The 27,606-nt window shown below is 33.7% G+C and overlaps 1 protein-coding gene across 3 annotated transcripts in view; it reads right to left on the bottom strand.

Annotated features, from left to right (window-relative positions):
• Nucleotides 1–1,297: 1,297 nt before the first annotated feature.
• SCFD1 (sec1 family domain containing 1) overlaps nucleotides 1,298–27,606 on the bottom strand; it is an 87,837-nt gene continuing 61,528 nt past the window's right edge. For all 3 annotated transcript variants that reach the window (XM_039870458.1, XM_039870459.1, XM_039870460.1), the window contains 8 exons: nucleotides 24,460–24,522; nucleotides 22,669–22,744; nucleotides 15,635–15,688; nucleotides 12,395–12,447; nucleotides 10,162–10,195; nucleotides 9,324–9,389; nucleotides 5,694–5,762; nucleotides 1,298–1,520 (listed from right to left, as the gene is read on the bottom strand). In XM_039870458.1, the coding sequence (XP_039726392.1) occupies nucleotides 1,497–1,520; nucleotides 5,694–5,762; nucleotides 9,324–9,389; nucleotides 10,162–10,195; nucleotides 12,395–12,447; nucleotides 15,635–15,688; nucleotides 22,669–22,744; nucleotides 24,460–24,522 (439 nt within the window). In that variant the 3' untranslated portion in view covers nucleotides 1,298–1,496. The remainder of the gene's footprint in view (nucleotides 1,521–5,693; nucleotides 5,763–9,323; nucleotides 9,390–10,161; nucleotides 10,196–12,394; nucleotides 12,448–15,634; nucleotides 15,689–22,668; nucleotides 22,745–24,459; nucleotides 24,523–27,606) is intronic.

Genomic DNA, 27,606 nt, shown 5'->3' with positions numbered 1-27,606 from the left:
TGTCTTTCATGCAGTTTAAACCTAATAAAAAATTTCTGAACATTAGTCTGACTTCTTGTAATTGAGGAAACAGGAACATTGCTTTATCTCCTCTGTAGCTTATCACCTTGATTAACCTTGTCTCTGCATAACATTCTCTCCTTTAGCCCTGAGCATGAACCACTTTAACAGATGTGGTGGTGGTAATGGACTGACTCGGTGTCCTCCCTCTAGATTCATACGTTGAAGCCCCAAACCCCAATGTAATTGTATTTGGAGGTGGCTGCTTTGGGATGTAATCGGGTTTGGATGAGGTCATGAGGGTAGAGGCCCCACGAAGAGATTAGTGCCCTTAGAAGGGGATAAAGGGACTAAAGTGCTCTCTCTCTACCATGCGAAGATACAAGAAGATGGCTGTCTGCAAACCAGGAAGAGGATCCTCCCCAGACACTGGATCTGCTGGCACCTTGATCTTGGGACTTCCCAGGCTCCAGAACTGTGAGAAATCTGTTTGTTGTTTAAGCCACCCAGTCTATGGTAACTTGTTATGGCAACCCAAACATACTTTTAAGTTATATCCCAGGACTCAGATTAGCAGGCCACAACCCAACGAATCATTTTCCTTGACTGTTGCTTTGGTATCATGGCACTGACTCATGGAAGTTGGGAGTGCAGAAACAGTTCTGTGAATCTTGGAATTGTATCTGTTATCAGGATGTTGTCTGTAACATGACAATTACAGATGCCTCTTGACAAGGCTAATGAGGAAAAGCTCTCTGGCTTTTATAATAGGAACATTTTTTCTCTGGAGCCACTGGCTTGCTTTTTTTTTTAATCTTATGGCCACCTTAGGTTATATGATTGATCAGTATTCCTCCTTGGTGCTGCATACCAGGAAAGTTGGAACCAAGTCTAACACTTTTACATATCATTTAGAACTTCATGGGCTAAGTGTATTGTATATGTCCGTTCTAGATGTTATTAGTATTTGACTCTGGCCATTATACAAAGGAGGGATTTTGTGATAAAATATACATAGGTGTGCTAGGGGCAGAAATGACCTTACCTTAAAGTGGCTTTAAAATCTCCACTTAACGTGTAAAGGCAACATGGAAAACCATGCGCAGGTGATTTTACAATCAAAATGCATTCAAGTAGGAAATTTATGAACCAATCAAGTAACAGTTGTATATTACATTTTCAAACTTTCACTAGCTTCAGTAATATATCAGTCATTAATATTTCAAAATTAATTCAGAGAGTTTTCTTTCCCAAAGTACTTCTGATTTGTCAAACAAACATAACAGGAGACAGAATGTACAGTGTTAAAAATTTATTTCTGAAATACTTTATTTTAATCAGTACACATTATATTAAGTATAGAATTTCCTTAAAAATTAACAAATAACTAAGTTTTACTGACGGGACATTGATACAGAGAAACATCTGGCTCTTTTGACTTTTCTTTTTACATTTATCTAAGTTCCAATAAATTCTCAGGTTAAGGTTCTTCTGTGTTATTTCTGTCCAAGTTGTGACAGCTAAAACAATACAAAATTATAAATGTAAATTAACCACAAAAGAAACATATGCATTCAAACACATTTGTAAACACCTTAAAAAATGCACACTTTCATCATGGTAGAATTTAGGCTTCCTCTTTCATTCACTGCATTTCTAGAATAAAATTTCCCTCATGTTCACCACTAACTCAAATGTTCAAGATTTGAAGTTATTTTTAAATTGAATAGCAAACACTATCATGGCAAAAAATGGATAAAACATTATAGGTATAAATTCAACTAAAACAAAAAACCCTGAGAATGAAGAAAGTAATATTAACTCAGTATGAAAATGTAAAAAAAAAAAACATGGGGACTTCACTGCTGACAATTCACTTCTCCAGATATTTATATTTCTAAAAGGTCATTAAAAGGAATAACTTTTCAATTTTGAAGGCTGGGTAAACTGTTGGACCAGTTCTCCAGAAATAGCAATTATAAACTTTAAACAACATACAAAACCACGAAGGTGATGGAGAGCAACTGAAAGCAGGTGGGCTCTGGAAGACAGTCAACATTTAGAAGGAGAGAACAGCGCAGGCTGAGTTCCCTGGTCTTAGCCTGAAGGAAAGCCATAGTGCTATATTGGCGGCTAAAACTCTGAAAGTCTGCAGTCTTTCTGGCCTTAAGTACCAGTGGAGTGAGGGGGAAATCCTGGAAAGGAGAAAGCCAGAGCAAGAGACTCCTAAACTCTGTGTATAGACTTTTTCTAAATCTACAGTGAAATCCTGAGCCACTTGTGAACTACAGAGCTTAAATGAGATCTGAGCTATTGTCTAAGACACAGAGTTTGAAAATGAGTCTAACCAAGTTAACTGCTTGCTAAAACCACATATGAACAGTCTTCAGAGGAAACAGAATTCTCTAAAACAACAGTCACAATAATGGTACAGTCTAAAATTAGTCAATATATGAATAAGAAAATGTGACTGATTCTCTAGGGAGAAAAACACTGGTGACTGACAGTGAGATGATCCATGTGTTATAACAGACAAGGTTTTATATGCAGCTGTCACAACTATCCTCTATGAAATAATGGAAAATATGCTTGCAATGAAAATAAATCTAAGTAGAAATACCAACTGTATTAAAAAAACAAAATGAATATTTCATAACTGGTAAATATGCAAACAGGAAAATGGGGATAACAGTTTAAAGACTTAGTGAATATAAGGACAGAGCAACTTAAAATTGTACACTTTAATGAACAGAATCCTCAGAGATCTGTGGGACAATATAAACAATTGAACATATATGTAAATGGAGTCCCAAAAGGAGAAGACAGAAAATTGGGCATAAAAATACATAAAAACAATAGCTGAAAATAAACTTGTACCTTCTGAAAATGCAGTGATCCCCAAATGAGATAAATACATAGAAAGTCACATAAGACAAACTGCTGAAAACCAAAGGTAATGACAAAATCTTGAGAGCAGTCAGAGAAATTACATATAAAATCACATCTGAATGACTGCTGACTTCCTATCAGAAATGGAGGCAGAAGATTACAGAATAATCTTTAGAATGTTGAAAAACTGTCAATTCAGAATTCTTTATCCAGTAAAAATATCATTTAAGAACAAAGGTGAAACAAGGACATTTCATATAAAATTAAGAGACCTCGTTGCTAACATACCTGAGCTATACTGAGTGCTAAAAAAGGTTTTTCAGTCAACAGATAATTAGAATCTACTCTAAGGAGGGATGAAGAGTACTAGAAACCATTATCTGTAAATGCAAAAGATTTATTTCAAGTACGAATAACTTTCTACTGTCTTAGGTTAATGATGTATGTAAATGTAAAATATATGACAATTACAGTGTAAGTGCTGAAGGAATAGGTCTATAAGGTTGCATGGTTCCTGCATTTATTTCAAGTGGCACACATTAATTCTAGTCAGTGAACAGTTAAACAAGTATATATATTGTGATCTCTACAGCAATCACTAAATTAATAATGCAGAGATATAGCTAAAAAAATCTGTGGGTGAATTAAAATGGAATTCTAAAAAGTGTTCAAATAATAACAGTAAGGCAGGAAAGGAGAAATGCCAAACTAACAGCAAATAGTACAATGGCAGACCTAAATCCAATCATACCAATAATTACGTTAGATGTTAACCGACTAACAGACTCCGATTAAAAGGCAGTGTCAAAATGGTTTAAAAAAATACTAAAAGATCCAAATATATACTACCTACAAGATATAACTTTTCCATTTACTTTTAGCTTGTCTATGAATTTTATTTAAAGTATATAACAGCAAACTGTAAGCATAAGGCTAGAGTAGCTATATTAATATTAGATATGTAGAGGAATACTGCACAACAACAAAAGGATTCTTTCAGAGGGAGATAAAACAATCATAAATCTGTATGCACCTAGGGTCAGAGCTTAAGAGAAAGAAACAATTCTACAATCATGGTTGGAGATTTTAATACCATTCTTTCAGTACCTGATTGACCAAACTGATATTTATAGAACCCTTCCTCAACTTCTGCATAATGCACATTCTTTATCATATGGAGTGCTTAGCAAAGCAAACCAAACCAAATGATGGGCCATAAAAGGAAATTAAATTTTGAAACAATGAAATCATGTGGAGAATATTCCCTGACCACAGGGAATTAAATTAGAAATCAGTAAAATAAGATAACTAGAAAATCTGCAAATAGTTGAAAACAGCAATAGATCTCTAAATTATACATGGGTTAATGAATAAACTACCAGGTAAATTAAAAATATTTCAAACAATTACAAAAATATAACATTTGTAGAATGCAACTAAAGCAGTGTTTAGTAAGAGTTTTAATTGTATAGCTTTCAATGCTTATTTTAGAAAAGAAAAGCTATAAATTTATTGCTTTAATATTCCCACTACATAAGCTAGCAAAAGAAAAAGTAAACCTATAGTACTCAAAACAAAGGAAATAAATAGTAGAAACCAATGAATAGAAAACAAACAATAGAGAAAGCATAAACAACATCTGGTCCATTAAAAAAAGATTAACAAAATTGAGAATTCTGTAGTTAACCAAGAAAAAGATTCCATCATGCAAATAGTCTAGGGTAAGCAAAACTAATATACAGTAGAAGGATACTGAGATACTGTTTTGGGGCAAGGACTGACTGGGAAAGGCCATAAAGGAACTTTGTTAGGTGCTGGTTCTATACCTTGTTAGGTGTTTGGGTTACTCAGGTGAACACATCTGACAAAACTGAGGAATGTACACTTAAGATCTGTGTATTTCACTGTTGTAAATTTTACCTCTAAAAGATTAAAATCTAAACAATGAACTAAGTAATGGTACTGACATTAAAGTATTAAAGAAGTGTACTGATATCTACAATTTACTTTAAAGTTAAAGTATTAAGTTGGAGTGATAAAAAGAATGAATAGATAAATGGGTATCTTAAAATGTTAATGGGGAACATACATGTGTTTACTGCAAATTCTCTAACTTTTCTATATATTTGAAAGTCTTATAATACCACTGGGCCACTACATTGAGGTTAAAAATACCCGAACCACATAATGGGGGTAAAAAAAGTTGTGCTGGAAAATGATACTAGGAATAGTCGCTAAAAATGAGTACGGGGTACAGTTAAAATTTTTGTGGCAACTAAGGCAAAGGTGAATGAATATTATTGGTCAACCTGCTGAGCATCCCAGGTAGTTCAAACCTTTTTAAAAGAGCTCCAGTTAATATAATAATTGAGGACATTGGGAGAAAGAATACTAAAAAAATGTATTGACTCTGTATGCCTCAGCAACTGCTGTTGTTAACTTTTAAGGTGAATGTAAATTCCATCGCATTGGCTGAGCACGTTTGGCAGTAACCGCCTAAGAAAGTTACTTGATTTCTCAGCCCGATTTGTGACATGCTTGGCAAAGTCAGAAATGTGGACAGTGTGTGAGGCAGTGCCGAACTGAATTCTGAGTAGACGACTCCAATTTTATATTTTCTGAACTTATCTTTTCATAGATTTGGGATACTGGAAATACTGTTACTTATCAGTTTCTTTATAGTTGTCCATGGCAAACCTTTACATTCTTATAGCCTATGGTTTCAGCTGAATTATATTCAGGTGAATATAAAGATTCTCTTGCTCTCTTTTGAAAAGTATAGAAACTAAAAAGGTCCACTTTACCTGTTTTATGAACTGTGTAGCGTTAAAAAGTTCACTGCAGCCATATAAAATGTGTTTGCCTTGTTTCCCCTGTAAAAATCAGAGAAAGAACTCAGATACAAGTAACAGGTCATATTTTCATTATCCTTAAGACTTCTTGTTATTCTTAAAGGCTTTTTATTTTGGGGGTGGTGGTGATAAGGATTTTATGGTACACCTATCTTAAAATTGCATGGAATAAAGTGGTGAAGTGGCATATTTAAAAACATACATATTATAATACACTGCTGGTGCTTTTATACTGAAAATATAAGAAATTTGATGACTGCCATTTTTTACAGAATCAACAATTATCTATAAAATCTTAGGCCAACATTCTTGCAACATAAGATTGTACTACCTGAAGAAAACATTCTTAGAGTTTTGTTATCCAGTGTTGTTCAAAGAGGGTATTTTATATCTCTCTGATCACATAGCCAAAATCACGACCAGGCTCAATAGCAGAAACAAAAAAACATGACATAAACCAGGTACAAACCGTAAATCTTTACGTTTTCTACTCAACAATGCTGACAAGCTAGTGCAAGTTGCCCCGTAGCCTATCTTGGACACTAGCACAGGACAAAATTAATCACCAGTTAGTACATTTCATTCAGGGTTGGACAAATTTCTTCATCCATTCATCCACTGATGGGCAATTAGGTTGTTTCCATATCTTGGCTACTGTAATCAATGCTGCAAAGAACATGGGAATGTGTATGTCTTTTCAAGTTAGTGTTTTAATTTTCTTCAAATAAATACACAGACGTGGAATTACTGGTTCATCTAGTTCTAATTTTTTGCAGAACCTCCATACTGTTTTCCATAGTGGTGGTACCAATTTATACTCCCATCAACAGTGTACAAGAGTTCTTTCCTCCACATCCTTGCTAACACTTGTTATTTGTCTTTTTGGTAACGACCATTCTAACAGGTGTGAGGTGACATCTCACTGTGGTTTTGATATGCATTTCCCTGATGATTAATTATGTCGAGCATCCTTTCGTGTTAGCCATCTGTATGTCTTCTTTGGAAAAATGTCTATTCAGATCTTCTGCCAACTTTTTAACTGGGTTTTTTTTTTGCATATAGCCATATGTAAAAGAATGAATCTTACATCATATCATATACAAATATTCAAAATGGATCAAGAATTTAAATGTAAGAGCAAAAACTATAAAATCATTAGAAGAAACATAGGAAAATATCTGATAAGTGTTCTGTAAAGAACACCTGCAACTCAATAAAAAGGTAAAATAACCAAAATAATGAGCAAAGAATCTGAATAAACATTTCTCCAAAGAAGATATACTAAGGTCAATAAGAACATGAAAAGATGCTTGACATCTAAGTCATTAGGGAAATGCAAATCAAAACCACAATGAGACACCACTTCATACCCACTAGGATAGCCAGAATCAAAAAGTCAGATAATAAGTGTTATGATGACGTGGAGAAATCAGAATCGTCATACATTGCTGGTAGAAATGTAAAATGGTGCAGTCATTTTACAAAACAGTCTGACAGTTCCACACAGGTTAAATAAACAATTATGATGATCTAGCAATTCCATTCATAGGTATATATTCCTAAGAGAAATGAAAATGTTTGCACAGAATTTACCTATGGTTCCAGGTGGTCAGGAACAGGTTTTACATAGAATAGACACTCATTTTGGATAGGAATTTGTACACCTGGTGACTGACTGAAGCAAATACCTTTAACACTATTAGAGGACACAGCAGATTCTTGCTAAATCTGATGGTCTTCTAAACCAGGGGCCACATTCTGGGTAAAAATTAATGATAAATGAAAAGGAGAAGTCTTGACTCTATGAAAGGGAGCCACTAAGTGAATAATATGAAAAGGGAATGCTAACATGATCTTGGTAACTTGTAAGAGGCTGACAAGAGAATACTCCTCTTAGCTATATTTACAGATGCCCTCATATTTGCAGCCTTTGTTTGAAACTGGAGGGCCAAGATAAGTCCCAGGAGGTGTAAGACAATTTATTCTGCAGTTACTCATGTGAGATATCTAGACGATGCTAATAATATCTAAGTGATAAACACTTAGAATAATTCCAATGTTTTTCTTTTACAGGTTTTATATATCCTAAAGGATCCCTTTTGGGAGGCAAAATTAGGATACTGTTGCCGCCCAAAAGCATACAAAAGAATTTGCTCAACAAGAGTCAAAGACCTCTGTGTAACTATTAATGTAAGTGGTGATTTGTTAGATGCCAGATTACAGGGACATTAAAATATCTGCAGCAGGACTGACTGGTCATAGTGTACAGTGGAATGTTTGGTAAATTACAGTGTTTCTTTAAACTTATTATACCTGTACTTCAGTCACTACACTACAAAAATGATTAATATACTTTTCTGTTCTATAAATATAAAAAAAAGATGTAGAAAGAAGAATGCTGACAAGTGTAACTAAGGTTAACAAAGGAGGGCGTGTGGACAGGATTAATTTCAGCCGGTCTGTGGCAACCTCTGGGAACTGGTCATGTTGACCCTCGGTCAAACCTGGATAAAACAGACCAACTGGTGATTAATATAGTCCTGTGCAAGGGTCATGGATAGACCAGGCGACAACCTGCACTAGCTTGTCAGCATTGTTACAAAAATTGTACAGATTGACGTTTGTACCAGGTTTCTGTTATGTTCTCTTGGATTCTGCCTTTGAACCTGGACATACAGCCTGGTTCTGGCTATGTGACCAGAGAGGGCTATAAAAGACCCCTCCTTATATAAGACGGATATTCCTCTAAGACCAAAGTATCTTGCATAGATCTAGGTGGTTTACATTCTGAAGATGAAGCATGTCCTGTGCAACTGAGATTGGATCCCGGGAGTTGTGCCTGGTAGTTCGAAGCTACGTGGCATCTGCCTAGGTTTGTTTTTTCCTTCTTGCTGTATCCAAACCTCTACTTTTATTAAAGCCTCACATAATATAGAATGTAAAGAATGATCATTATTTAATGTTAAGTGAATAAATGAAGATTACGAAGTATCATTTTAACAATCACTAATTCTGGTGCCCCTGCATTTTAAACGGTGTTTTTGTTCTTCAAGTTACACTCTTTCCTTCATACCCTTCTGCTTAGTTGTCTGTTACTCTCTGCTGCTGTCAGCTTTGAATAGTACTGCACTGCTAATTTGCTATACCTCTAAAGCTCTTGTTTTGCTGAAAAAGCAGACATTCTAAATTTGTTAGAAGTATGTTGCTGATTTAGTCAACAGGGTGGGAGAGAAGTGCTTATTACTCAGGTAAATGTGTTTGGTAAACCATTTAACCGAGGGAGACTCTTTTGGAAGAGGAGCTTACTTGAGGTTTCTAAACATTTAAAGTCGATTTAGGGTAAATAGCTGCAAAGTACATCAATAAGATACATTATTTCCCAGATCAAGTACAATTTTAGGCCAGAAGTGAATGTGACAGGAATAAAAAAACAATGAACATGAACATACGGGCATTTTCCCCGTAAGCAGAATTTTTAAACTACCTCTAGAAAAACGGTTACATAAGAACCAGGAGAGTCTAGTATTTTAAAGACAAAACAACAGAAACAACAAATGGTAAAATAAAAAGGACAGCATGTACCTTTATGTAGTCAACAAGATTTTGATATTCAATGTAGTTGCCTCCTCCCACCACAAAAACAATTGCCTAAATACAAACAGACAAAATAGGTAAGTTAAAATAAATAGCTGAAACTGTTTTAACTTGCAAGCATCATGGTTTTTAGGCTGGAGCATACTCCACAACTTAGGATATGACCTTTTGCTAGCTAGTTTTTTTTTACCTAAGTGAAATTGCTACTTTATAATTTATAAGTGTCTACTGTCTATTGAGTAATGCCTAATGTCTATTACTCAGGTAAATGTGTATGGTAAATCACTTAGTGGTAAATGAGGTAGAGATTTTTCAGCAACCATTTAGAGGAAAATAAACCTCATTATTCATATAAATAATTGCAAATAAATCCAAAGGGCTTTCTCCAAAAGGCATTTTTGAATTTGAAGTTATTTACTGTAGGCAGAAAAAAAAAAACCCAGAAAACTAGCATTTATATAATTTCCAATATGTTCTTTACTGTATTCTTATTGTGAAACTCCTTTGTATTGCAAATGAAAATAGTCATATCTTCACAAAAGTATGGAATCCAATTTTAGAAGTTTTACACACAGAAAACTTTCACTGCAATTTTAGACTTCTTTTTCTGTGAATTACTTAATTTTATGTCAGTTATTTTAAGCTTCAGCAATTCTGAGTACAAGCAGCTTTATAAATCAAAAAAATATAGTTGATAAGAATTATTTTTTAAAACAAAGATTGCCACAACGAAATCATAACAAAGCCATGTTTAGGACAAAGGTATTGACTACTTGGTCACCTTTTCATCTTTTTCAGGAGCGGAGAATTTTTATATGAAACTTACCTCTTGGAACGGATTTTTGTTCCTTGGAACTGAGCTGTAACAAAGAAAAACCATACTGAAAATTTCACCAAGGCTTCTCTGGTGGATAAAATAGGCATGGGAAAAGCACACACACGCTATTAGATATATATGTAATATTCTTCCTCCTTCACTTTCTTGGATGGTGGGTACTTTAGTTTTGTGTAGCCAGCTAATGAACTGGGATGAAGCGGAAGAAGACAGAAGAGGTACATGTCTAAAAGGAAATGAGACAATCTGTTGACTTTAAAATAAAATTCTAAGAGAAGACTGAGAGGGAGAAGGAAAGTCTGAGCAGCAGGCTATAAGGAGTGAAAATTGGGGCAGAAGGTGAGTTGATAAAAGTATATATTTTAGTGGTGAATGATGTAAAATTTTCATCATACTCGATATTATAGCTTTTGAGTATCTACACAAAAAACTGAACACATGTATGAGAAGGATAACCACAATTTAGGAAAAAAAGGGGATGAAAGGAGGGACCTGCATTTTGCTGTAGCTTATTTCTTTATATATATTACATATATAAATCACACATTTATTTATATCTTTATATTTTAAAAATACTTCCTTGGTGTCGAAAAGGTCTTTTAATAAAGACATTTTTCAAACCTTTTGTGAGTCATATATATATATATATAGATAGATAGATAGATAGATAGATAGATAGATATAGATATAGATATACACACACACATATATATATATATGAGTATTAAAATAGGTTGTACAAAGACAGCTTGGGTTTTCCCTCAGAAGCGATTTTTGAAAATCTCAACCAAGAGAAGAGAGCTACTCTAACCTTCCTTAATCTTTCAGAGGCCAATTCTACTGTTCTAGCATGTTTTCCTTATTTCTATGGCCTGAGTAGTCCATAAGAGACCAGAAGCCCTCCTGATTGGAACATCTCGTCAGGATTTAACTTCCTTCCAGAGTGCTTTAAGTTCCTCTAAGAGTAGACATGGAATGAAGAGAGGTAAGACTTAAATAGCACAGTATTACTAGTTATTAATAACCAAGATCTAATTGCAATGAGATAGCTCAGGAGAAGGATGAGTCTATTAAAAATGACTCTGACCTCCTCTGTCTTATCAATGCTAATATTCCTCCTCATTATCACACATAAACTACAAGTAGGTTTAAGAGTTCCTCATTAAGTTTTTAAGAAGCAAAATATATTTACTTGTTAGCTATATGCAAATGCAAGGTAGGAAAAAATGTTAAGCTGGAGAATATCAAGATGGAAAAAAGCTGTAAAATCCACTGTTTTAAAGTGTACACCTAGTGGTTTTATATATATATATAATTTGTAAAACCATCACCAGTGTCTAATACCCATTAGTTGTCACTCTTCTCTCTCTCCCTTCTATAATTTATTCTTTGTCAAATTCTCTCTCGCCAGTTGCAGCTGCTATCAACGGCTTCTTATGCAACTCTGGTAGTATTTCCAGTAAGTTCAGAAGAGAAAAAACCTTTTAAATTACCCAAAACAATCTATTATCAATTATCTAGTGTTCAGATCTATCTATCCCGACTACCTACAAAGATGTGAAAGCCTGGGTAAAGCAAAGACAAAGTCCTAAAGGTCCCAAACAAAGGTACAGGCAAGAAACCAGCTTTACCCAATCATTACAAGGTTTTCTTTTTCCCTTCTAATTCTACTTATTCTTTCTCTGTATCTTGCGGACTATTTTTCAAACCATCATGAATTAAATCTTGAAAACTAATATCCATAATAAAGTAAATACCACAACATTTTTGTCATAAAATATTGAAATTATTTGTAGAATGTTTCATTGCCATAAAGAATTTACAGCAGTCCATAGCAGCTTGAATTATATGGACCACTTAAATAAAAAACAAAACCAACAAAACTGGTATCTAACATAAAGCTCCCATCTTTTCATTTGATCCAATAAGATCCAAATTCTCCTCTCAGATAGTTTGTAATACTGCCATCATTTCACTAAAAACAAAAAACACCTAAAAGTTATGTTTTTGTGTGTATATACTTGGAAGGAAAAGCACCAAAATGTTAAGTAGAATTACCACTGGTTATATTGAGGTAATGAAATTATACATACTGTTTACTTACCAGTTTTCTATATAATTGGAATTTGTAGTAATAATCAGTTATTAATTTATAAAAATTAAGTTATTTCCATTCTTGGCAGGGGTGGGGAAACAACAAATTAACAAGACAAAAACTGTTTACCTGTCACTGCCCCGTAGCATTTTGGGATCGAAATATCTATAGTCATCTGTTTCCTATCAAAAAAAAAAAAAGAATTTTACCACGACTATGGCATTTCTCTTTAGAAAGTTACAGTTTGGCTTATTTTAATAAATACTGATTTGGTAGAATGCCACCATTTACTGAGCACTCTCTACATGTTAAGCATTACTCTATGTGCTTCAGATGAAATTACTAAATTCCTGGAACATCTATGAGGTAGTTATCCCTATTTTTCAGATGGTCAAGCTAGGGTAGACAGAGGATATATAACTTTACATGACTAGTAAGTATGTTAACTCCAGGATTTGAGCCCAGGTAGTCTAGTTAACCACTATGCTATACTGCTTTTTGAAAATATATGTTTTATAAGCTAATGTACTTAAGTATTTTTGTTTTCTGAATTTTATTATCTTTATATGTATATGATTTTATTGAATATACAGAATACCTAATACAATCGCTCTTAACAGAAACATATGCAGTTAGATGAATTTTGAATTAAAAAATTTAGGTAATATCATGCATAAACTATATATAATGTACCACTCCCAGTGGGCAGTACTCCATCGTCTAACATGTTAATATTTCTGCAGCTAAATGTATGAATATTAACATGAAGTGGGATAAATAAAAGCTGTAAAGCACCTCAACTGAAGGTTAGGTTTTGCCACCAAATGAGTTATACAAAAATCTTTTAGTTTTCAGACCTTTTTGGATTTTAGAAGCAGTGGATAAGGGACCTCTATTCTAAACTGGAAACCAGCTGCTTGATGTTAAAGGAGTTGGAAAGTACTGCTTTACTGCTTATGATGTAATCATTTCCTAAACTATGCCTCCCTCTCCTTCCATAGCCCAATCAGCCAAAGGAACTCCTCCTTTTCTGGAGTGTGGATGGCCCTACCAAAACCTGGACCGATGGCAAACTACATGTCTTGCCACTACCTAGTCCTGTACTCAACGGTGGACAGTGCTAACCAATCACAGAACTCTCAGGAAACCCAAATGTAGTGTCAGAATCCCTTAACATTTGCTCTAGGAAACCACTACCAGTTAGATTTACAAGGCAAGACAAAACCTATCTGATATTGTGTTAGTCCCTTTCTTTCAATTTATTCGGAGATAAATCAAAGGAGAACAATTAACAAATGTAAGTGATAAGAATGAACCTAGAATTAGCTTATAACATTTTAAAGCCTTTGAGATGAGATACATTACATTCAAGATTACTAGCCAGGTCTAATTTAGTACACTTTGCAAATCTCTTCAATGCCTCTAAATCAATTTATCTATCTACAAACAGAAAAGGGGTCAGAGAAAGTCTAAGTTTCCTCATCTAGTAGATGAAAGAAAATACTTTCAAAGCAGAAAAAACTTACTTTTTCTAAATAAAAAATGTCTGTAGTAATATTTTTTCAGTTATACATTGAAAGTCAATAGAATTGATAAATGAATTTAAACAACTTGGAGAAACATCTGAATGAGACCTATAATTTAGTGACCCAAGTGTCTGTTACAGAGAAAACTTTTGTGGAAGTCATGTCTATGAGCAGCAGGCGGGTATATAGAAATAGTAGGTTTTGAGTTCCAATAATACAATATGATTTGTGTTAAAATAGTGGACTTGGGACAAGTCACTTAACATTTCTTGGTTTCCTCTCTCCCATTGTTAAAATTACTTCTAATGTTTCCTTAAACTCTAAAGTTCTATGATTCCATGAATGTTATGGTTCTTAATCAATACAACATAGTGGCAAAAAATGTGGCTTGCCAAGTTCTGCCATTTATTAGCTGTGGGTCCTTGAGCAAATTAATTGACCTCATTATACCACAGTTCTCTCATCTATAAAATGAGAATAATCAAACAGTATTTTTCTTGGAAGCCTCTAATAAGGATTAAATAATATATAAATGTTTTGAATGGTTCCTGGCACCTAAGTATGCAATAAATGTTAGTATTATTATTATTACTGTCATTATTCATCACAACTTCAAGGTCAGGGATAGTAACAAAATATACTAAACTTCCTTAAGCTCTTGTAGATGTGGCATTTGTCTAAAAATTTGCATTTATTTATACTTTTATTCTTTATTATTGTTTGGGATACCATCTTCCAGATATTTACTGCCTATTGTGAAGTAGTATTCTCTAAAATAATTAGTCATAAATGTATACTTTTCACAGGCTTTTCAAGAGAGTTCCTTCTTCATATATTCTAGGATATAGTAATAAAGTCTATTATCTACACTGTATACTACTTTCTCTATATCAATTGCCAGATAAAAGAATTTAATTCTTTTTAGATTGTCAATTCTCATTTCTTTTGTAACTATAATTGCCACATTTGAGGATGATTTATTATACTATATCCGTTTTCATGTGGTCAGAGTTTAAAATTGTTTGTTAATTTCCTTTAATACTATTATAATCATTTTTAACAATTACAAAAAAATCACACATTAATCTGAAGATTCTGTTCTCGCTCTCTTTCTTAGCCTAGGATCCTAAGCCGTGCTGCCAAGTCTATAATGATCTATATAAACCCAGACTAGGGTTTTATTGGGAATAGGATCATGCTGCCTTTCTCAATTCCAGACTGTTGTGATGATAACCACTCTCTAGTTGCCACAGTAACAAGCTGGGCTGTTTTATGAAACAGATTGTGGTAATTTTTACATTCTTTTCTTGAATTGTAAACAGATAGCTTGAAAACCCATTCTTGAAGTAAATGCTAACAATATTTACTCATTTGTCTGTTCATCCAAAATTTATCTCTCTCAATTTACTTTTCAGACCAAAAGAATTTAGTACCACCTGAACGCGTGCACTTAAAAATTTCACTACGTAGTCCTTTTCTAATTTAATTTTCAGAAAATTAAATTAGTCTGGTACTCTTTATATTATACCAGCTGATGCTTACTAGTCTTTTTCATTTACAGAAACTTGCTCCTTAGAACATATTTTTCATTTAATTATACATATAGAATATAATCTACATTTAATTTGGATGAACACTGGCTAGAATGGTTGTAGCAGCTGAGAAAACCAATTCCCATTATCTGTGATAATGGCTAAAAATGGCTCTGAGGACAAGGGCTCTTTCCTTTCCCTCATGTAGTCTGCTGTGATTAAGCCCACAATAAACTCGGATTTCATCGCCTTTCATTTAGTCAGTTTGATACATTTCAGAATTTACAAGTATAATGTTATAAGCTACTCACAGGGTTTGACTTCATCTCCATGAGATTGTCTAAAATACGAGTAACAGGTAGATTCTGTGGAAGAGATTAGTATTTTGTTAAATATCAAAATAACAACAAACTAAAGTTCTCTATTATCAAAACAACCTAATTATTGTACAGTTAAGTATGCTTACCTTTCAGTTAAACACATTCTAAGATTAAGTATTCTGTGAATGGTGTCTTAGGTGCAAATGCCCTTGGCGCTACTCAAATTTCCAAAGAAAATATAATTCTAAATCAAAAAGTCCTTTTAATGTGTAGGTGTATTCAGATTTTAGCACAAATACATGTTAGAGCTTTTTACTTTGTTGGATGTTCGCTTTTAAATACTAGTAATTGCAAGCTTTTGTTTTGATCACATTAGATTCCAATTGTTTACTTCACTTCCTTTCTGCGAATTCTTTAAAAACAGAGTAACTTAAAGTTTGTGAAAATGTATGAGATTAAATGACCTAACAGAGTTCTTCAATTTCTAATATATATTCTTCTAAGCCAAAAAGATACTTGTGCTCTTTAAAAAATGAATACATACAAATTTACTGATCATTTTAATTTTGCCTGGGATAAATTCCAAATTTTCAGACATACTGTACTGTCTTCTTACAGAACAAATTTCACTTCGAACATAAAATGTGTAACACTGGTATTGACAGAAGATTGCCTTTTGACATGCTTACATGCACGCCTTGGGATAAGAAATATTGCTATTATATTTCAGTCTGATGATTTTTATCATTATTTCGAAAATAACACATGAAATACAGAAAATTTACTACATGACTATGATTCCTATTCAAAGTGCATTCCTACTGGGATGGCATTCTGCTCACTTTGAAATGATATTTCCTTTGTGCACAGGATGTCTGGAAAAATTAATTTTGGATCTTGGAGCCTTCATACAACAAAGGCAATAAATCTGATTATTTAAATAACTATAGATAATGCATTCCTATTTTGCAAGATTTACTTTCCTTAGATCATAAATATTTTTTTTTGTTGTTATTAAAATGGACTATCATGAAGTAAAATGCTGCAGACAGAAAATATGCATTTTTTCTTTTTCTTTCTCTGGATTGGCAAGTTAAAGCCTTTTAAGATGATCTTAGACAAGTAAAATTAAAGCTATTTCATTATTCTCTGATACCTGTGTTGGCCAGGAACTTTTTAATGTAAGCACAAGGACCAAATGTTCAAGCTGACTGAATGTACTTCTTGAATTCTACTATTTAAAATTAAAAAAAAAAAAAAAAAAAGATAGCACAAGATTTTACCTTTTCAGTTTTGTTTCAAATACAATTGAGTCTGTTCATGTAAGACTAAGTCTAACCCATGACTTTCTCTGAAGAATAATGGTGCAGATTTAAATCAATAAAGATGTTTTCTCCAAAATAAAAAACTTATAATAGTTAAAACTTATAGTTTTTAATAGTTATATATTTGTTCCAAGCAACATTAACAGAAGATGAAGTATTTTGCATAACGAGAAAAAAAAACCACCTGGATCAAGAGAACATTATAAGATATTATAATATAAACTACTAAATTTACTAAATATTACTAAATTTTATTAAATTTACTAAATATTACTAAAAATAATTTCATAGCCATTTCTCTATTTATATACAGTTAAACATGAATTGTACTATTAGATCTGTGCAATGGAGAAAAATTCAGAAAAGATTTTATAATGATAAAGCCACAAACCATATTTTTTATATTTGTGAAAATGAGAAATTTAACTATACCAATGTCTCATTGTAAATCTTCATTTAGTATATAAATAAGATTTTGCTAAAAGATACAATTAAATTTTACATTGTACTTTATGGCTCAGCTACATCTAAAGACAAGCCTGACACTGAATAGGTCATTAAATAACCTAAGAAAAATTTCTTTCTAGCAGAATAGTTCAAAAGTTCATGAACCCAGAGACAGTTCTTTGTTGTTGTCTGGTCTTTACAACCAGATAACACCGAAAGAATCATCTATCACTGCTGTCCCATACATTATTCATACACTGTCACAGATTAAGGAAAACTTCAAATGTAGAGAATGGTAAAGGAAACACATGTCTTTAAAGGTAGAAGAAAGAGTACTTCAGAAAACAACTCTAAGATCACTCTGTCACCAACTAATGCTCTACCTAGTTTGTATTCTCGGCCTAAATGAAGGCTTGAATTGAGTTAATCATCTAAAAGTCAATTTTATATTAATAATAATTTATGTATAAGAGTAATCAACTTTTATTGATTGAAGAACTAAACTGTGGCAGCTAACACACCAGGAGAGAGAAAACATCAGAAAAAAAAACATATAATTTTCTTCAAAAAATAGACCTTACTCATCTTTAGAAACACAAAAAATTTGTGTACCTCAATAAAAGAGGCATAAATGAAAAACCCATTGTTGAAAAAATCCCCAGGCATATATTTCACTGTTTTTGGAAACTGATGTTTTAGAAGTAAAATAAAAAACATTAATGTATAGAGCTCAGTAACTAAACTTTTACATATAACGAATATCCTAAATTAAGAACGACTATTTCTAAAATTTTCAAATTTCCAATACATGAACTAGAATTTTACCTGGAGGAAAAAATATAGTGAGAAATCCATTTCTAAAAACCCTTACTGGTTTTATGACCATAGTCTTGTAATTTTAGTCACTGGAATAGTTTAAAACAATGTTAATTTTATCTTGGATGGTTTAATTGCTCAAAAACAAAATTAAAATATACACAGAAATTAAAAAAAGACAATCTTAGAAAAGTAAGACAACCCTTTACCCAAAACAGTTAAAAATTATTTCCTCTTCTAGTTCTCTTAGAATTAGCCACCTGTTGTCCTATACTGTGATCTGGTCTCTGGTGACTATTTCTAACTCCCCTGCAGCCCTGGGATGATACACTGATGCTGAAGTCAGAAATGAGGTTGGGATGAGGGTTGCTGCTGTCTTAATTATCAAAGCCCTAGGGAATAAAAAGCAGCATGTTGATTCCTTGAAGAGAATGCTTATCTTGAAGACTGTATTAGCCAAATAAAGAATAAGATGAAGTGCGCAGACACTGGAAATATACTGAGAATGAGGGATGTATTAATGATAGATGTGTGGAAAGTTGTCAGTGAAGAGAGTAATGAATTTATAGGTGAATCCAGCATCCATAGATGAGTAAATAAAAAATATACAAAATGGCATTTTTTCCAAAATCATAGCATATTAATGGCAAAATCAAGGAAACAGAATTACATCAACCCAATAAAAGATATTCACTCCTTTATCACCTGGCTTCAATAATTATCAACTCATGGCAAATCTTATATCATCTATACTCTCACCTACTACTCCTCACTTCAGTTGTTTTAAAACAAGCTCCCAATATTAAATCAGTTTAGCTCTAAATATTTCAGTACATAGCTCCAAAATGTAAGTGATCTTAAAAAAAAAAAAAAAAGACACTATTGCCACACCTAAAATAACACTAATTTCTTAATACAGGTCAATGTCAAAATTTTCCTGTTGCATCTAGTTATTTTTAAGTTTTCTTGTTTAAATCATAATAATAACGGTCATAATAGATCTTTTAAGTCTTTAATCTACTGAAATTTCACTACTTGCAATGGAAAGTGAAACTGAAGACTTTTAAATTATGCAACTTTGTGCTACATTATTCATCATCACATTCTTGTACAATTATCCTCACAAATATATTCCAAATCTGTGAATATCATTCAAATGGTTTTATGTGATAGCTCATACTTATGATGCATAAAACTTAAGCTGCCCAAGAAACATGAGACATCCTATTCTATTTTATTTATAGCTTCAAACGTTTATTCAGATAAAATAATCCAAAACAATATTTAGAGATTTAAGAGGCATAAATTACTCAGACTTTTGCGTGAAACGGATAGAATTAATCTCTAGCAGTCTCTTCTGTGACATCTCTTTCCTCTTAGTTCTCAAACTGTCCCAGATCTCCAATCGCACAGTACCTCTATGTTTTAGAACACCGGGACAATGTAACTATTAAAATGGATTTCTATTAGTTTAAATATTTCTAGAACAAGAGACTCTTTAAAGTATTGAACTGACAAAGACTACAAACACATGCATTGAGGTTTGAGAAGGATGTAGAGAAACAGGAACTATAAGTCGCTGCAAATTGATACAACTTTTCTGGAGGGCAATTTGGCAATATTTATTACGAATAATTAGAAATGTTTAGCCTTGTGATTCCATAATCCAATTCTAAGAGTTTATCATATGGAAGTACGCTGAGATGCATACTCACCCAGAAAAAAAAAGTTAAAACTTAGGTGCATATCTTTCAGTATCTGTTTTTTTCTTGTTTTTTGAAACAATAAAAGATCATCTCGGACTTGCTGTTTTATGACTTATTTTTACTTCACGATGTAACCTCTACCCCCAAATCAATAAATATTTCCTCTAATTTGAACCTAAAAAAGTCTTATTAACATCCACCTAAAAATGGCATGGATCTTCTAGTAGTGGTGGCATAAATGTTATATAGAGATAACCACCAATCATTTCAAGTTTTACTTTTATAAGTGAAAAACTGCCTATATCAAAGCAGTTTTGTTATATTTAATATTAAGAAAAGCAAAACAATTTGAGGTCACAGAAGATAATTCATTTCTGTAAGAACTTAAAATTTTGTGTTAGCACAATAAAATATTTAAGTTGAATGCTTACTAGCATCATTTGGGGACATACATGACTATAAGATACTAACTTAAAAAAATAAATATGATCATTCCAAAGATTTAAGGCTGTAATTTCTCAATGTTATGACTTATTTGTAATAAGAAATACTTTGTTCAGGGACTCTTACTATTGGGATTCCCTTCTAAAAGTGACATCTTAAGAAACATATGAAATTCTCCATAAAAATAAATTTAACTACATGTGGTTACACAACAGCCAGTCTATCTAGCAAAAGGCAGACATTATCTTATGTCTCATGCAACAAAATCATCCTGTCCATAGCTGATGATAAATAGAGTGGTGTGACAAAGATTCTCTCCTTGACAAAATTCTGCTCAGGCTCATGTGAGCTCTCTTTCAACTAGGCCTCAACTTTTGGACTTCTGTGTCTGTCTTTACATTTTCCAACCTTAGAAAGAATCCTGCTAAGTCAGTTTAGCTAAAATTCCCCCACCCTCCAATTTTTGATATCTAATCATCCTTCAATCTTGATATCTGATCAGGTTCCTCATTCTCTACCATCCCTCAGGTGATGTCTGACCACAGTGGTCTGCCTTCAGCAAGAATCCTGTGAGGTTGATTTAGCCAGAATCCCCCTTTATCCCAGATGTTTACTTTTCTTCCATCCACTGACCCAACCCTGTTCCTTGGCTATAAATTCTCACTTTTCCTTGATGTATTTGGAGTTGAGCCCAGTATCTCTCTCCAACTGCAAAACCCCACTGCAGTGGTCCCAACACCTTTTGCAATGGTCTCCCTGAATAAAGTCGGCCTTACTGTTCTTTAATAGTTTCATGAGTAATTTTTTAAGAGGTGTTACATAAACTGTAAATGGTTTAACTATAAACAGTATGTTGGTCTCTAATGTGCCCAGCTTCCTATTTTTGTGCCTTTTCACCTTTTTCAGCTCAAGAGAGCAAAGATAAATGGACAAGAAAGTACTGTGAACCAGTAAAAGTGCAGTGAGTATTTAGTAGTAGCTCCTTGCCAAGAGACAGGGCGAATGGAAGGGAGTGAAAATAATTCCTAAGAAGGACAATTAAGCTAAAAGTATTCCCAACTACTTAGGAAATAATGCAGTCTGGAATGTATCTGAAAGAAAGTTTGAGAAGTAATCAATCTTCCGATAAAGCAATTTATGATTTTTCACTGTTGTGTATTAATACTGCATGGTTTTTATAAAAAAAAAAGTTATTTGCTTATTCAAATAAAGAATACCTACATTATGCAAAATGCTATAGAAAATTCAAAAATGGGGAAAAAATTCCTTGCCTCAAGGAATGTATCAAGAAGGAAAACATTATATGTCAATAAAACTGGGGAAAAAAAAGCAAAATGAAAATGTCAATACAAAATATCACATATAAACATTATAAAGACAAAAGTATGATGGAAGTTCAGAGAAAGATAAGATCTATTTTTTTTCTGAAAACAAGTAAGTGAAGACTTAATATTCACATCCGAATAACTGATAATTAACTTCATCTCTTTTCTTAATTTGGCCTTTAAAATACTTCTCATTAAAAACTGGAATATTTGTGAAATATTATGTCTCAGGTTTGCCTTAAAGTATCTCAGTAAAAATAACAAAATATAGTAGAGAAGATAAAACAAGAATGATAAGATCTTGAGTTAAAGTTTGGTGAAAGGTTCAGGAGAGTTTGATACACTACTGTATATTTGAAACTTTCCATAATAGAAAGTAAAAAACAAATTCAGTTTGAAAAGAACCAAATCAATTAATGATGACTCTCTGAAGCAGAATATTTATACATTGGAATAACAGAAAAACAAGAGAAATACAAAAACCATTAAAAAATGTCCTATGTGTAAAACTAAGCAAGTGTGAAATCAAGTTATTTCATTATCCCAAATAATAAATTTTACTTTAAATATTTTATTTATTCTAATTTACACAGGCCTTGAGACTATTACATTCATTAGCTTAGTCTCTTAATGTATGTTAAAACTTAAATTGGATGCATTATGTAGTTTAGGTTCAGTTCATTTTTTTCAATTAATGTACTTTCACAAACCTGACAGTAGTCAAAGGAAAATGTGTCGGTAAAGTCTAAATGAGCAAATTAAAAAAAAATTAGCAATGACAGAGCTCTGAACTACACATGTAGAAATATCCATATATTCTTGAATACACCAAAAAAGACCCCTGATTTTATTTTATTCCTAATATTTATAACTTGAATATATCTAGAAGTTGCTCTAGCTGAGCAACCTGTCAACATTTATGCTTAAAAGTTACCAGTACGTTTTCTAACAAGTGTACTTACTTGCTGTTTCAATACCAGGTTCTTCACTCCTTCCATCACAAACTGTGATCCTGTATTCATGACTCGTGATAAGAGACTAGAGGGAAAACAGGATCACACGAAGTATAAATCATCTCTCCAGTATGTTATAGATAATATATTTGCCTGATTATGCACCACATGCTGATACTCTCTGTATATAACATGTTTGTTTTCACTAAAACAGAAGTGACCTGAGAATCTCCACTTCCAAGAATATCGCTGCTGCAATTTTAAACAATAAAAAAATATAAAATATTCTGACTAGTCTATAATTATTAATGAAATATAAAAATAAAGAGCTGCCCTCTAAATATTTTAATTGCTTATCCTTAGCTATAGTTTTTAGGCAAATTATAATTTGAAGAGAATTGCCTGCTTTCCTGATTGCCTTAATTCTGTAACGATAAAATTAAAGATAGTAAATTAATATAAGTTGCTTTAGGAATTCAAAACACACTAACATTGAAAATATATATGCTTGTAAGTTTGATGAGTAGGTCAAAAGTTACCATATGCTCTTTATCATAGCTGCTAGATCTGCTCTTGCCCTGTATACTGTCTCCCCCACTATACATAAAATCAATCATAAAAAATGTGAAGCACAACACACACAGTAAATTTAGTCTAAATTTTTAACATCAAAAATAACACAAATGACTTGCCATATTAGGTCTATATTTGTAGCTCAAATAGTCTTTCAATTGGGATCAAAAGATGCTTTGTGAGACAGACTAGTAATCCTGTATTATATCAGAAGGCTAGAGATATCTTTTGAACCATCCAAAATTTTCTTGTAACACATTTAATCATAATCAATTATAAAATCCATTAGAAATCTAAAAGGCTTTTAATATTAAGAGTTTAAGACACAAAATTGGACAGTCTATTTATTACATGCAGAAGAGTAATTTTCTAAATATATTTTCCTTTTCCATACCTTGTCCCTACTCCCCTCTGAAATGAGGAAATGGACAAGATGGAAATCCTTTCTTTAACACACAACAGAAGATAATCTTTGCTGGAATAGATGGTTCTCAGGCAATTCCCTGGCACCAGGCAACTCTGAGGGAGTATGTTAACCTGCAGAGCACAGACTGAAGGTGAGACCAGCTGGACTCATTTTGCCAGGCACTTACAAGGTCCTGCCTTAGGCCAAGTGCTTTTGTTTTTGGAAATTCTTTCATTAAAACTGGTAGCTCAGGGTGGGGCTAGGATAAACTTATTTTCCTTTGGGCTATGTTTTTGTTCTAAACTGTAAAAAATAATCTAGGAATGTGAAACTAGTATGGTATGGAAAAGAGTAGTTAGAATTACCTTTGATTTTAATTTGAAAATCATGCATACTTATAGGATTCTCTGGAGTCAGAAGTCATACCAATCCTGGGGACTTCTTCCCTATTATTTAGTGGTATATGCCTGGGTCTATCTTGAGGCTAGGGCCTGAGTGCTTACTTAGCTTTAAGTCTATATGAGTTGTAAAAACTGATGTAAAAATAGCTTTAACCTTCATATATTTTCTGCAAATGAAAACTGTAATGTTTTAAGAACGAGGAAGCAAAAGAAGCCAATAGTTCATACATCTAAAAAATATTAACTTATATTTTAAAATGAGAATTTAAACTAAGGAAGCCAAAGGCATGTTGACATTTATTCTGTATCACAATGAAAATATTCAGCACTCAAAGTGTCAGTGTGTTTTTAAGGCATGAAAATCTAATTATCGTCTGGAGTACCAGACTTACCCAATCAGAATTATTTGAAAATACTTACCCCATTGGTTTAGTGGTAGTGTTGCCATAGCTGGCAGGAGCTGAGGCCATCTTGGCAAAAGCTCTATGAAATAAGGAAATTATATTTAAAAGCTGGTTATTCAGTATCATGGTATTAAATTATCTATTAACTAACTTTAATATTTACTAGGCAGATATTTTCTGAAAAGAAATGAATTTTCAACTCATATAATACAATGTTTTAGTACAATTAGCACAGAAACAATTATATAAACCTAGATTATATAACTTGTAACCATGTAGAATAATGCCCAAATACAGTATACTTACAGTACTGAAACACTGCGATTCTTTAAAAAGCAATGCATTAATTCTCTAAACTTCATGATTTTTCTTCTTTTCCTTTGTTTCTATCCAATCATTAACATGAAACAGACTTGCAGCCGTAATCATGTACTGATTAAGTTTAGACTCTTTACTGTTCCCCATATTCCCTATTCTTTCATTCCCAGAGACATGCCTTTGTTCATGCTGTCCTTTGGGAGGTATAAACTTATTACCTCTTCTCCAACAGAAATCGTACACTTTCTGTTAAGACTAAAACTATTCATTAACAGTATTCCAATTCTACTACCCAATGTTTTTTCCTTTTAGCTATATCCTACACCATACACTTTTATACTTAAATGCATATGGTCATTTATTTTCAAGCTTTTCTAAATGTCCAGAATCTCTTTTAACTACAAAATTTTTGAAGAATGGAGAAAAAGATGGCATTTCGATGTTCTTTAAAAAAATTTTCCTTCTGGGAATACATTCACTAGAGAATCCAGAAAACAGAATGCTTCCAGAAGAACTCTGCTTTGAGATAATGACTGATTTTTGTGTATATTTTCATCTTTGGTCATATGCATATATAACACAGATATACTTTTAAAACAAAATTAAAATATTGTACATACTTTTCTATAACATATTTTAGTAGCATACCATAAACATTTTTTATGTGAATCATTACTTTTTAAATAATGATTCTTATTTCAAATACTTTTGTAAGTAAAAAGTCTACTTAAAAACAAGAAAATCTTATGAGAATCAAAAAAAAGGGACTAAGATGTGGTAGCTGAAATGCTAAAAACATTCCATTTCAATCTGGCAAAAATCTACTGGTACCATTAGAGAAATTCCAAACACAAAAATCACAATTTTGTTCAGAAAGGATGTAAAATCAATTGTTTTCAGCAGTAGACTAGAATTTCTGCCTTTACCAAAAATTTCTATTTCACTAGAAATGACTGTATCTAAATAACAAGAAGGGATAATTAAATAGCACATTTATATGGCTGAATATTATGCAAACACTAAATACTACCATTGAAGACTATTTAACACAATGAAAACCAGTACAATGAAAGTTATTGGAAAACTAGAATACACAAAGAACTATATCAAGACAGCGAGTAGGTAAACACTGTGCTCACTCCTCCCATGACATCAAAATTAAAACTAAATTACAGAATCATCACTGAGAACCATCTGAAGACTAGCGGAACAGAACTGCTATAACTAAGGATATAAAGAAGAAACCACATCAAGATTGGTAGGAAGGGCAGAGATGCAAAAAGGGGTCTTACACCCACATGAGAATTGGGAGGGATATTGGCCGAGAATTCCCTGAGGAGCGAGGGTCGCAACCCTGCACTGGGCTCCCCAGCCTAGAACACCAGTGCCAGGAGGAGAAGTCTCCACAACATCTGGCTGTGAAAATCAGTGGGGATTCCGTCCAGGTAAGATAAAGGGCTGCTGTAGACTCTAAAAGAGATCAAGCACAGACTCACTTGCTCATATTCACCCTAAACTCCAGAGAAGAGAGAGTAGCTTAAAAAGCGCTGGGGACATATGAGGAGGAATTGAATTGTCTGGTTTCAGAGCGAGGGCTAGAGGGGCAGCTCTCTCCCAGAGAGAAGTGCTGGCAGGAGCCATTGTTCCTTTGTTGAGCCCTCCCCTGACACAGCCACAGCTGACAGGCGCAGGCAGGCACCATATCTGAGTCTCCACCAACTTGGTTATACCTGCTTGCCCCACTCTGGTGGTTCCCTGAGAACAAGCCCCACCCAAATTGAGTATCAGCCTGAACCTCTTTCAGCGGCTGTTCCACATAGCTGCCAGCCTTGGCCCATGCTGCAGACTTTCCTAAAATCTCTGAAAGGTCCACAAACTGCAAACAAGGAGAGGTATACCCTGTACTTCTTGCTAAGTGGCCTGAGGCACTAGTGGCAGCAGGCCTCAGTTCACCTCATAGCCACTTCTAGGAGCCTCCAAACACTGCATAGATGGCTACCAACCGCAGATCACTTTGTAGTTCCTAGCAGGTGGCCCCTGGTAGCAGCTAACCTGGGCCTGCACTGGAGCCTATCCCAACAAGCCCCAGAACCAACACACCTGGTGGCCAGCTTCAGACCACACCAGAGCACCACCCAATTAGCTCTACAAATGACACACCCAAAGGGTGGACTCGGCAGGCACCAGAGCCCCACTATGGTGAATACTGCTCCATGGAGTCAGCCCCCACACAACAACCCATCTTCTGTTGTCATGGCCATGAGGGTCCTCACAGCCAGTCAGCCTGAGGGTCAATCCCACTCAGGGAAGTGCCAATGGTAATCAAGGCTCAGTTACAATAGGAGGGTACACACGACCTACATAAAGGACACACCTGGAGCATCTGACTCAGGTGAACAGAAAGACTGTGTGCCACTGGGCCCCACAGGACACCTACTAATTAAGGCCACCCTGCCAAGATTGTGAGACACAGTAGTTTGAACTAATACAAAGAAACAAACATAGGGAGGCAGCCAAAATGAGGAAATAAAGAAAACACGTCCTACATGAAAGAACGGGACAAAACTCCAGAAAAGGAACTAAAGAAAATGGAGGCAAGCAATCTATAAAATAAAGAGTTCAAAACACTCGTTATAAAGACACTCAATGAACTTAGGGGAAGAATAGATGAGAACATACACAAAGAGACAGAACCATAAAAAAGAACGTCAGAAACGAAGAATACAATGACTGAAAGGAATAATACATTAGAGGGAATTAACAGCAGACTAGGTGAAGCAGAGGTTCAAATCAGTGACCATGGAAGACAAGGTAGCAGAAAACACCCAATCAGAACAGAAAAAAA

This window comes from Pteropus medius, unplaced genomic scaffold, assembly GCF_902729225.1.
Source record: "Pteropus medius unplaced genomic scaffold, Ma_sr-lr_union100, whole genome shotgun sequence".
In the NCBI taxonomy this organism is placed as follows: domain Eukaryota; kingdom Metazoa; phylum Chordata; class Mammalia; order Chiroptera; family Pteropodidae; genus Pteropus; species Pteropus medius.
This window is presented reverse-complemented; position numbering and strand designations above follow the sequence as displayed.